The 12,591-nt window shown below is 52.9% G+C and overlaps 1 protein-coding gene across 1 annotated transcript in view; it reads left to right on the forward strand.

Moving 5' to 3' along the window:
- Positions 1-1,552: 1,552 nt before the first annotated feature.
- The window catches only part of SH3GLB2 (SH3-domain GRB2-like endophilin B2), a gene marked incomplete at its 5' end in the record, with an annotated part of 17,239 nt that continues 6,200 nt past the window's right edge, over positions 1,553-12,591 (forward strand). The window contains 6 exons of the mRNA XM_010153464.1: positions 1,553-1,694; positions 1,926-2,054; positions 3,257-3,390; positions 3,844-3,936; positions 7,938-8,000; positions 12,343-12,366. Coding sequence (XP_010151766.1) covers positions 1,553-1,694; positions 1,926-2,054; positions 3,257-3,390; positions 3,844-3,936; positions 7,938-8,000; positions 12,343-12,366 — 585 coding nt within the window. The remainder of the gene's footprint in view (positions 1,695-1,925; positions 2,055-3,256; positions 3,391-3,843; positions 3,937-7,937; positions 8,001-12,342; positions 12,367-12,591) is intronic.

A 12,591-nucleotide genomic window follows, 5' to 3' on the forward strand; every position in this document is an offset into this window, starting at 1 on the left:
ACAGGTCACTGTGTAAACATACCTGCGGGGCTTGTATATCTGTGACATCTAGTAACGGGGCTGGTAACAGGACTCCTCGAGCTGTTTGCCTGCCTCACGTGCTGTTCTGGGCTTGCTCCTTATCTCACTTTGTTCCCAGCGCTGGGCTGGATGTGAACGCAGCCATGGGAACAGCTTGCCAGAAAGCCTTTTAGGAAGGGCAGCGGTCGCCAGACCAAGACCCCATGAAGAGGGCATCTTGGCTCATCTAGAGCTGAGGGATAGTGGAGGGGAGAAGGTACGAGTGACAGGTGAGACAGGAGTGTTTCATCTGAGAGTTTGAGCCAGGCTTTAATGTCTTGGCACCTGACTGGACCAGGTATTGTATGGTACCACGTCCTGATAACTTGGTGGTGGCACCAAGGGCCAGCAACAAGGGCTAAAAGGACAACCGCAGTCTCTGTAGGATCCCAGGTAGCATAGCTGTCTAAAGGGGTCTTTTAGTATGATCCTGCTCTTGATGGAACCCACAGCTTGTTGGAAATTGTGCATAAAAATACACTGAAGTTGGCCAACATCACTGAGAGGAGTGAGCAGAGTATGGGGGTAGGATGAGAGGGCTCTCCTCTCTGAAATCCCCCAAGGAAGCAATGTGGGGTGTCCAGGCCGTCCGACACTGCACCTCCAGACTGACAAACCTTGCTTGTCTGATGTCACTGCCCAGTATGGAAACACTGAAGACTTGCACAGCCTGCTTTACCCTGCTGCTAATTTTAAACTTCAAAGGAATGATGGAGGGAGGGGGAGTCTGTTGCCAGTGTGAATCTGAGCATCAAGAGAAGTCAGACACAGTTATATTTCTCTCAGTACCCCGCTTCAGAGCGTTTCCTAGAGGGAGAGTTGCTTGTTGGAAGTGTTTTTATCTAAGTCCTGCGTTTGAGCCTCCCTAAACCTCAGATGCTCAGTTGGCAGCTCGCTGCCAGCAAGGCAGGAGGTGAGCTGGGAGGCAGCACTCGGACACTGTCAGTCTGACGGCTGTCGGAGGGCACTCAAGCCCTGTAGCAAAACCCATGTTGCATACATGCTTGTCAGATAAAATGAGAAGGAAAGCCTGCCTTGTGAGGTGGTAGTGACATTCCTGATACTGTTGGGTTTGCAGGACATGGAGTTGGTTAGGAGGAGGGGAAGGGAGATGGCACCTTCCCTCACGTGAAGGATGTCTGTTGCTCTCCTACATGAAGCACTGGAAGCTGTGCCCACATCTAAATAAACTCCTCATAACTAGAGTATTTTTGTACCAGACCTTATTTAAAGTTACTTATTCTGGAACACCTCTCAAGCCTGGACTCTATTTTTTTTTTTTTTAGCTCAATGCTTGTTCCACTCTTGGTCAAAAATTTGCTCTCTTCCCCTGAAAGATGCCTGGGAACAGTGACACCTCGAAGGCTTTTTCGCTCTAATCTAAGATAAACGCGCGAGACGGAAGAAGCCTCGGTGTCTCTCGATAGCTCTGTAGCACACTGTAGTTCTGCTTTCGTAGCAAATGACTTTAACGACTACCTCCTTCCCGCAGTTTACTGAAGAGAAGCTGGGGCAGGCTGAGAAGACTGAACTAGACGCCCACTTTGAAAACCTTATGGCCAGAGCAGACTGCACAAAGAACTGGACAGAGAAGATCTTGCGTCAGACTGAAGTTCTGCTACAGCCAAACCCTAGTAAGTCCAACTTCTTCCAGTGCTTGGAGGACAAATATCACTTGCAGCTCGGTGCTAAAAGACATGCCCTCTGGCAGAGAGCCCTGTTCTCTGGAGTTTGTGGGGGATGGAAGAAATGTTTTTGCAGGGCCTCTCCCTCCTTGACTGGGTAGGTGAAGGTGGGCCACCTTGAATACGAGTGCCAGAGGCCCCTCCTACATCCTCTAACTCCTGGTGGCATCCTCGTTCCAGGTGCCAGAGTAGAAGAATTCCTCTACGAGAAGCTTGACCGGAAGGTGCCTTCCCGGGTCACCAACGGGGAGCTGCTGGCACAGTACATGACAGAAGCAGCTAATGACTTTGGGCCAGCGACACCGTACGGTAAGTCAGCCTAGCCAATTAAAAAGCCCTGGAAATCCATCCCTTCCTAAGAGTATCCCCATTGCTTTTTTGGGTTAAGGCTTCTGCAGCATGCCTCTTGAAGGGGGCAGGGGGGCATGCTCCCCACATGGCAACCTGCCTATGAGTGGGTCACAGCTGATGCCAGAGAAGGGTCGTCTCTAGCACAGAAGCAAACAGCCTACCTGGAGTAGGAAGTCAAGTCTTGCTCCATGGTGAGGGGAGCAGGAGCAGGGGTCTTCCCCTTCCTCATACAGTCCTCAAGTCTGGCAGACCTAGAGAAAAAATAAAGACATGTGGATCCAGAGTTGCCAGGGGGACTGGTTGCAAAAACCAGGATGCAAAAACTATTCTGTGCTGTTTCTGTGGCTTTCTAAACTAGCCTGAACAGGGAGTTGCAGTGAAAAGCTTTAGCTTTGTCCAGTTTGAGCATATTTTTAGTCTTAAGATGGTACCTAGTTGCACAGAGTTTCTCTAAACTCCAAACAGGAGAACCATCCTTTAACTGTATCCTGCAAGTGGAGGGTGGAAATCTTTCTCCAGCAGAAAGAGAACAGGAAAACAGACTGGAAAGGTTGGTGCTTGGCTACAAGCCTCAACAGGGCCCTTCCTGGATGCATCTTTCTGCATTTAAATCCTAACAGTTGCCCCTTCCTGGGGGAATTTTGGTCTTTAAGCAGCAGACATGCATGGAAGCACAGCCTTAACTTCCAGCTGCCCTTGCCTCTGCCATGAGCTTTGTTACTGCTCTCCAAATCAATAGCTGTTCGATAGGGAGTGCAAAACAGCTGTAGCTGCATCTATAGCCAGCACTGCCTAATCAACTCATTTTTTCTGCTCTGGTGCTTTTTAATTTGCTTCTCTGTTCCTGTGCCTCTGTTTTATGAGACAAAGATCATTCTGCGCAAGCAGGTGCAGCAGCAAAAGGACATCAGTGGGATAAGTGCCTCGGCAGACAGATAAGATCAAAGCTGCACTGGGAGCAGCTGAGGAGAGGCCTCAGGCTAAAAGCAGATTGTAGTTAGTACTGAAGCTGGTGTGGTACAGGCACAGTCACCTTGTCCAGGCAGGGTACACACTGCCTTTGTCCCCCACACTGGAACCTGGTAGCTCTGGGTGAGTTGGCTGAAGCCAACACAACGTTAACTGCTTTCTCCTGGAGTTGAAGGCTCCTGTTATTGCAGGGAAGACCTTGATAAAAGTTGGAGAGACTCAACGGCGCTTAGGTGCAGCAGAACGGGACTTCATCCACTCCGCCTCCATCAACTTCCTGACCCCACTGCGCAACTTCCTGGAAGGGGATTGGCGAACCATATCCGTAAGTATGGTAGCAGGGCAGGGGAAGCTTGTCGTGTCACATGAGGTGGGAAGAGAGACAGTGCTAGAACTCCTTTTCCTTCCCCATGAGAACGGAGGACTATATATCTCCTTCTTCAAGAATGCAAGGACAAGGGAATACCAATCCCGGCTCTGCCTGTGGCAGGGAAGGATTGCCAGTTGATATGCATGAGGAAGGTCACTCCTTTCCTGACTCCTACAGCTCAGCGGGCACCACCCACCCGCACGCTGCCCTGTTCCCAGAGGGTTCGCCTGTGTCCCTGGCAGTCAGGCCCAAAACTCTTGCTAACGAGATGCACACAGCAACTGCTGCTTTCTCCCTAGCCTTTTTTTTATAAGGAAGTAGATTTGATTCCTAGATGATACCTTGTCCTTTTCTCTCCCCAACAGCTCCTAAGCAGTCTGCTCTTACCCCATTTTCTGTCCCTTCCAGAAAGAGCGGAGGATCCTGCAGAACCGCCGCCTGGATCTGGATGCCTGCAAAGCCAGGTTGAAGAAAGCCAAAGCTGCCGAGGCAAAAGCAGCGGTAACTTTTTCCTTCATTCCCCTCTCTGTCCTTCTGGCCCCAGGGCTTGGCTCACATGAACAATGCTACGTACTGTGGGCAAAATTAAGGCTGCCCTACTATGTCCTAGCTCTGGCAAAAGTGGGTGGGGGATTCCTCATCTGGTATGCAAGGGAATTGGGAGCAGGAGCCACGTACCTGTTCCTCAGATGACCTTCCGTGGGATGGTTGCTGACACAAGTAGTTCTGAGCTTCCAGATTCTGGAAATTTCTACTTCACCCAGTCTCCTGACTACTAGTGGTTACTGGGTGGTTTGTACTAGGAACTAAAAGGCTGTATTTGAGGACTTGCAAGTTTCCCTGGGGATCTCAAAGCAAGCCAAGAGAGAGCTGAGCTGGGAGCACACAAGGGGAAAGCTGCTGGGGATCTGCAGCAGTCCCAGGCTTTCAGACTAGCTACTTTAACACCCACTCAGTTCTCCCCAGGCAGGAGTGCCAGGGGAGCCTGTAAGGGGTGGCTGGGTCAGACTGTTTACCAAGAGGTCCTTCCTTCAGCCTCTCTATTCACTTAATTCATGGTGCTGTCTAGTTTACAGGCTAGTCTTGCCCTCTGGCTTTGGGGAAATCATGGCAAGCAAACTAGGAAAGACCCTTTCCCAGGTCAGAGCAGTGCAGAAAGGACTGGTGAGTCAGCCAGTGTCACTCTGCAGGCTCCAGCAACGGGGACAAATGCTTCAAAGTGCTCGTCTGAGGCTGATGAGACCTGTCAGCTCAGGGTGTGCCCTGGGCATCTCCTGGAGCTGGGTTCTCCCTGGGCAGAGGTGGTGCAGGAGGATGTAGCTGAGCACTGGTGGGTTCCCTGGAGGGCCCAGTTGAAGCAGATTGACACCCTGTAGTGCTGTAGCTGTTGGCATGAGGACTTGCCAAGTTCTGCTTCTAGCCTGGGGCCAGGAGCTCAACCAGCAAACATGCGCGATCAGAAGAGGCAGGAATCCTTGTCAGCGTCTCTGGATAGCGGTCTAGGAGCCCTGCCATGAGCCCATTTTCTAGCCATCTGCTCAGCTGAGCCTCTGACCTTGCAGCTCCCTGGGTGGCCAGTTCCTGGGTGTTTTCCCTTTTCTCCAGCTCTACCTGTGTACATGCCATATGGGGAAGCTGTGCTAAGCTCCGTGGCCTCCATCAGTAGGTCTAACAGTGGGAAAGCCCTGAAGAAGGCTTTGGGTGAACAAAAGTGATAACTGCCCTTTTAAAAAAGCCTCTTCTCATCAGTCAGGTCAGCCAGATCCACCCATGGTAATCTCAGGGATCCCTGATTCCCCTTCTGCAGGGGGTGGGGCCCATTGCTTTATCTTTAGCTCAAATCAGAACAGGAATTCACATACCTCCTGTGCTTCCCTTTCCACATGCTTCCTATGTGAAGTGATCCCAAGGCCTCTCAGCTGCACACAGACCCTTGGGTGAGGGACTTCCCTGTGCCTGAGAAAGAAAAGCTTCGTTTCCCACTGGAACTGCAGGGCTGGGGTACCCCAGCAGGTTGCAGAGCCAGTCCAGGCCTTCCAGGGTGTTCACCCCAAGCGACGTCCCAGCCCCTCTGCTGCTCTGAAACAGAGAGCATATAAAATAGCAACCTCAGTGGCTGTGAGCACCCATCTCCTACCCAGCTTAGCTAAAGGTGGGGTCCCTGGGTGCCTCACTCTCTACTAAAGGACAAGGCAGAGATGGAAGCTCCCAGCATGGGGGGAGAGCTGCTCCCTCTGCTCTGGGTGTGTTAACTCATCGTTAGACCACAACATTCCCTGTAACGTGCCTGGAGTCCTGTGTCACACCTCTCCCAGCTCACCACTCTCTTGCTGCTCTTTCCCCTCTGTAGTGCAAACTTGTGTTCCCACAGCTTCTGTCTCGTGACCGACCCCTCCGAGTGCGCTGCTGCCCAGACCCGTGAGCTGCCGTTCGAGTGTCTGGGCTTGTGTGTTTCCCTCGGACTTCGTGCTTTGTCCTTCCTGTTGATGCCGTTTTGTTTACTAACCTTTTTGTTTTGTTTCTTTGTAATTTGCTCAGTGTGAGGGAGATGTGAGTATTGACTGTGCTAACAGTGCTGTGACGGTGGTTTTTTTCTTTAACACCTCTCATTGTCTCTTTCCCATTTTAAATGAAAATTCATCTCTCGTCCCATTGGGACTGGCCCTGGAGGCATGGTCAGGGCTGTGGCTGCCTGGGGAAGGTGCCCCAGGAAGATGGGAGCGTGTCGGCTGCCCGCAGCCCCTCTGGAGCATGCGCTCGGTTCCATCCACGCTGCTTGCAAGCAGTGCTCAAGAGAGCCATGGGCTCCCGTAAAGACCCACTCAGGCTCCTCCAGCTGCAGGCAGGAGGAGGTCAGGTTGGGTGGCATGTCCCTCTCCAGGAAGGGAGGCAGCCAGAGACAATGACAGGCAGGTTGATCTGGTTGTGGTGCTGTTCTGTCCTCCAGGCCTCTGCCCGTTTTCCCCGTTAACGAGAGCGGAAGGGGGAGGGACATGGGTCCATTTTGACCACTGCTTGCAAAACCAACTTGTCCATGCGTAGGAGTGCAAGAGCAGCTTGCCTCTTTCATCCCATGTGCTATGACTAGTTTGGGGATTCTCTGGAGACTGGGGAATCAGAGGAGAGGATCTTCAGTTGCTCTTGATCTTTACCAAAAAAAGCATAAGCTCTTTGTGTGAAACATCTCCTCTCTCCCTGGGGAGGAGTCAAGCCTAGTTGCTGTGCTGGCCTCAAATCACACTGGTGCATTTTTCTCCCTATATCCTGGTTCATAATAGGAATTGCTCCTTCTTATTCCTTCCTCCAGCCATCCCCAAACTCCTAGATGGTTTAAAAAAATATCTCTTCTTGTTGGGACTGCCTGACCGCTCTCCACTGGTCACTCATTCCAGCAGGCTGCTTGGGGCCCAGCAAATGGGGTCAGCGTGTAAAGTAGATCTGGGTGAGCTGCAAAGAGATTAACCTGGGAGAGGAAACATGGGGCCTGAGAGGATTAAAAAGCAGCTGGGTTACAGCCACACTGTGTGCCAGCCTTGCACACCAACCAGCAAAGGCTGCCCAGGAGGATGTCCTGATCGTGGCACCAGTGGTCCTGATGTAAGCCAGATGGTTGGCTTATCTCTTGGGTGATGCTACAGCCAAAGGCCATCCTAGGAGAAGGCCTAGTCTTAGCTTAGCTGAGCAGAGAGACAGTGTTATGTGATGGTTAGCAAGCCCACACCTGTGTGGGGATGGACTGGATCCCTTGCATTCCCAATGAGGAAAACCTCCAGAGTGCTTAAGTCTTCCTGCCCCAGGGCAGAGTTTAGCTATGGAGAAAGGTGGCTTAGAGGTTTTCTGACCTCTGAAAACTCCTCCATTACCTTTGGCAATGGCAAGGCTTTGGACTAGATCTGCTTTGGCTAAGCCGTGCCCCTTGCTGAAAACGGATCTGAGTCTGTTAGGAGGAAACATGCCCAGAGACGTGGTGAGAGTTAGAAGTAGATGTATTTCTCTAAAAGGCACTGTGGGAAGAGTGCTCCGATCTGGTAAACGTGCCGCTGTAAGGACAAGGCCCTGTACAGGGACACTCAGAGGTGTGTAGGCAGGAAGCAGGGGGAAAGAAGGTCCTGCCCACTGGACTGAGCCGACACGACATGAGCAACCTGCTGGCTGCGAGGGAATGGGAAACGCGTTTGAGATCGTGCCGTCTCATCTCCACTCCAACTGGGCGCTCTGTGAGGGGGTAGCTGTAAGTACAGGCAGAGTTTCTAACCGTAGAAACGTCTGCTGGTTGAGTACCAGGTGTGACTGCATGAGCCAGTCCACCTCCTCTTGCACAAGCCTGGCTTCCACACACCACTGCCCAGACTGCTGGGAGATGTCCCTCCTGCCACCCCCTAAGAACTTCACCTAAGCTGCCAGCACACAGGAAAACCCAGGAGTCTTTTCCATCCCTCGTCCGACTGACTCCTGTCGACTCTTCTGCGTGACTTGTACATGAAACTCTATTCCCCCCCTAGGCTGTGCCTGACTTTCAGGAGACTAGACCTCGTAATTACATTCTCTCCGCCAGCGCCTCAGCGGTAAGATTGCCTCCTCCTAGATGTTGCCTCTCCAACCTCTTCCTGCCCCTCTCTTTCACCCGACTTAAACTTGGACCTAGTGCTCTGCTGTTTTCAACATTTTAATGTGACATGGGCTGCCCAGGGTTCCTCTGACTCAACCTGAAGGATGCAGCTCACCCCCGTGGGGGTGCATGGTCAGGGTCCGGCACTTTTGCTGCTTGGTTTGCTTTCCAGTTTCTCTGCCAATCCATTTCCACGTTTCTGGTGGGGAATCTTCTGACTCTTTATTGCTAGTGGAGTAATTGAAAGGACAAAAAAACCTCAAAGGTTGGTCTTTCTGGATGGTTCCAGCTGTCCGCTGCAGTGTCACGCGTGTGACTGCCTGGTCAGCACTGCGGTGTCAGTGCTCGGAGGCTTCGTATCTGGTCAAGAGAAGCAAAGGTGGAGAAACCTCTCTGCCACCCGCGACGTCTGTCACGCGGTAGGCTGACAGCGCAGCCTCGTCTATTCTGCGGATGGAAGTCAATTATTGTTTTCCCTTTCCTCTCGGGGCCTGTCTGTTGGTGGCTGTTACGCAGTCAGAGGCGTTGGCGGTGGGCGAACGGCCCCTTGCGTCTCTGCTGCGCCGCACTGAGCCGTTGTGGTCAAGCGACTGACTGTGTGCTGTGTTCATGGCTCCCCATTGCACAATGTCACATTTCTCGTTAAAATGTTGAAAACTGATCATCTTGCTTCCTAATTGGCATTGAGAACAACACTGATGACTGTGAATGGAATAATCTGGAAGGGCTGGGGAGTGGGATCTGTAGATGTGAATGAGGACAGCCCAGCCTCCTAGCAAACAAAAAACAGCATGCAAACAAGCTGGATTTGATTAACGGGCAACACATCCCATTTGGAGAGGGATACCTCTGCGTGGCTGAGCCGATAGCATCAGTGTTAGTTCCCAGAGGATCTGTCCTGACCTTCTTGGAGTGTGATGCTGGGATCAGAAATAGCTTTGCACGCTAGCGAGACCCCTATTTAGGTAGGTAAGCAGCCTGGTGATGAGACTTCTGAGGAAGAAACTGGTGCTGGTGATGCTGTAGCAACTGCTCCCTTTTCCACCTCCCTTAGCACAGCAGCTAACAGTGAGCCCCTGGCTCTGGCTTCTCCCTTGGAAAGGTCTGTTCCAAGGACAGTCTGTTATTAAGGACTAAAACTGAGCTCTAAGACAATCAGAGGAGAGAAACCAGGCTTCCCCTGCCTCTGAAGAGCTGTGATCAGACCACGGTATCCTGATTATTCCCTGAGGTTTTTGGAAGCAGCCCTGAGGGCACACATATGCCCATCACGCGTTAGCATCCTGCTGAGTGCCCAGATGCTCAGTTGAACATCTCATCACCAGAAACGCGAGCTGATCCGCTTTTGCTGTATTGCGAAGCTGTTCTGGGCAGCAGATGCCAAGCACAGGAAGGAGAAATAGGTTTTGGGGAGGGGGCTAGCTCCCAGGTGCCTACCCTGGCACTTCAGTGGTCCCTCTTCAGAGCGCTGCTAGAGAAGTGCTGACACTGACGATACGGGGCAGTTCGAGCAGGGCTCTAGGAGGCTGACAGGCTTGAGGTAAGCAGCCAGCTCTGACCCTGATCACTTAATCACGTTTGATGGTTGCACAGCACGGCCTCCTGCAGGGAATGCCTGTAGGAATCCTCCTGGCCTAGCCAGCAGTGGTCCTTCTGGCTTCCAAAACTATTTCAGAGGGTGCCATTGCTGGTGAAGTCCAGCTGCGCTACCAGGGGTGAGTTGAAGCACAATTGGTATCTCTAATTAGCAAAATGGGCTGAGCCCAGAGTGCTCCCCAGCTCTGTCCAGGCAGGACTGCTTCGCAACCAGCACTCTCATCCCAGCACTCATCCCAAGGGGTCAGACACTGCAGCAGGGTGGGAGCTCTTCATTCTGCTGCTCTTCCAGGCCTTGTGCTACTTTGGCCTTAGCGTGCACTGGCAGTACGGAGCAGCGGTTGCTGCTCCCCTTGCTGTTGGCTCCCTTCTGCAGGGAGGGATTGCTTATGCCCAGGTAACAACTGCCCTACAGGTGAGCAAACAGGTCAGCTCTCTCCTGGACCATATGCCCTCATCAGGGCTCTCGCTTGGATTCTAAATTCATGGTGGTTTTTTTGGAGAGGTGGATAACGTGGTGCCTTTTTTTCCCCCTTCCCATAACAGGAAGGCTTAGATGGAATTGGATCCACCTAGAGACAAGCCCTTCCCTTGTTTTGTATGAGATGGAGGCTGAGGAGCCATTCCTCCTCTCTCCCACACTGACCTTTTGGTTTTGTGTAAGATGTCCATGGGCTGCGTAAGCCTAAACATCCCTTTCTCAGATCCTGCCGCTTGCCATGCACTGTCCTCCTAGGAACGATTCCAAGGAAAACACATTGAGTGCCTTAAAGAAGAGGGTTCCTCTGGCTTGAGCTGGGGTGGAGGGAGAGGGGTGCAGATCATGGCCTTTTCTACTCCCTGAGCTGTCCAAAACACTTCTGACTAGAGCTGGATAGCACCTCAGCCCAGGGAGAGAGCTGGGTGAAGCTGAGCTGCCCCAGAGCACCGCAGGGTCAGGGCTGGAGATGGCACAGCAAGGCCAGCAGAAGGGAAACAAATTTGGCTGCAAACTCCATGGGTACTGCAGTAATTAAACGGGCCTGAAGCAGCTTAAGTACCATCTACAGCATCGAAGTAGCACCTTGTCCAGAGTGAAAGCTTCCCATTGCCCCTAGAGTAAACCTTGCTCCAAAACCATGAGGGTGTGCTGGCAGGGGCCTTGTGCCAGAGCAGCAGGTCGGGCTAGGACCTGCTTCCCGGCTGCCTGCAAGGATCTCGCATCTGCCTTCCAGCGTAGGAGCTCTTAGATGGAGAAAGGAAAGGGCCGTGCGTCCCCACACATGGCTGAAATTGCCCAGGCCTTATTTGGGCCAGTTTCTGACTCACAGTAACAAAACATCCGCCTAAAGGTCAGAGAAAACACCCAACGCTCACCTTGGCACGGCACGGGGACAGTCTGTGATGGTGAGGAGACCAGCTACGCTGTCTCTGCTCCAGTAAGAAGAGATGCCAGTCAGGCTACGTACCACGGAGCAGGAGCTGAGGCGCAGGCCTGGGAGCAGGAGCCAGAACAGGAACAGCAGCAAACCGAGGAGCCTGGCAGAACACCTTCCTGCCTCAGCCCTTCCCCAGTGCTCCTTTAGATGATCCTCCTTTGGCCTGGGGCAATTTTCTCAGCACCTGGGGCTACCACAGCCCACCCCAGGGCAGCTGCTGGTGAACAACCCCAACAGGGTTCAGCTGGGAGACCCTGGGTTCTCCCTCCCGCCCCGCTGCAACCAGTGCAGGCTTCCCAGGAGGCTGCAGTGCAACTTCAGCCATGCCCTGGGGAACTTCCTACCTGCAAAGGTGACATCAGGGAGTGAAGCGGAAGGCCTCAAAGGCCATCCATCTCCCCTGGCCCCACTGATGTGGGGTGTTGTTGGCAGGCTGGTGTGCTTCCAGTTGATCCAGGATGATCTGTGTTCATGTTGCCCGGGCTGAGGGAGTAGTTGAATGCTGAGGAAAGGCCAAGCTGAGGACCTCTGGGAAGGATCAATGTGTTTTCCTACATCTTCTCTCCCTTTCCCATTGCTGTGTGTGACTTGTCAATTGTTTCATGTCCTGGAGCCAGATCCCAGCAAGTAGCTGACAGTGTCGTGTCCCCACGGACGAAGAGAGTAGGAAAGAGTAGCATCATGATTTGCCTGGCTCAAAGGCATTATCCAGCCATTGCTTCCTTCTTGCTGTAGCTAAACGTGCCTGTTGGTAGTGCAGACTGGCTGGATTGTGATCCCATTAACCTGAGCTCCCTACACCAGTGGGTGAGGAAGACAGGCCTGTGTCTGGCTTGAGCTCCTGCAGCTCCCACGCTCTTTCTGTGGGCTCAAGCAGCTCGCTTGCCTCTCCACAATCCTCAAAGAAGGGCTCTCCTTCCACACCAACCTCTGCAGCCTCCAGTAAAGTCACCCTTGCTGTTCAGAGGATTCTGCAGCTCAATCCTTTTCTTCTGGAGCCCATTGAATGTGGTTGCTGTAACAGCCCTGGCCTGGAGCAGAGCTGGAGTGCTGCTGGCTCTGGTGGCAGGAACTTGCTCTCCCATTGTGAAACTGAGCTCAGAGGATGCAGGAGTGAGGGGAAGGGGCATCGATCTGGCAACTGCTGCTGGGTGAAGGGCTAGCTTGTCCCCGGAATTGGCCTGCTGTGTCCACGGTGCGTCCTTGCCGATTGGTGTTAATGCCGAGTGCTTCTCGACGTCTCCAACACTGATCTCCTTTCCTGTTGCTCTGTGGCCCCTACAGCTTTGGAGCGACGAGGTGGAAAAAGTAAGTACCCAGCTGAAATTGTGCTCAGACCTCCCGGGCGTGCTGGGTGGCGTGCAGGGGGTGGGGGTGCTGGGGACTCCTTCCCGCTCGTGTGCCTGCACATGCGCTGGGGAGGATCACTGGGATGTTGCTGTTGTCAGCCCTGGTCCTATTCCGGCGGCTGTACGGTTCAGTGCGACTGACAGCAGCTTGGGAAGGGCCTGCCCCGTGGCTGTACCAGGGGGG

Source organism: Eurypyga helias, unplaced genomic scaffold (assembly GCF_000690775.1).
Source record: "Eurypyga helias isolate BGI_N326 unplaced genomic scaffold, ASM69077v1 scaffold7256, whole genome shotgun sequence".
NCBI lineage: Eukaryota > Metazoa > Chordata > Aves > Eurypygiformes > Eurypygidae > Eurypyga > Eurypyga helias.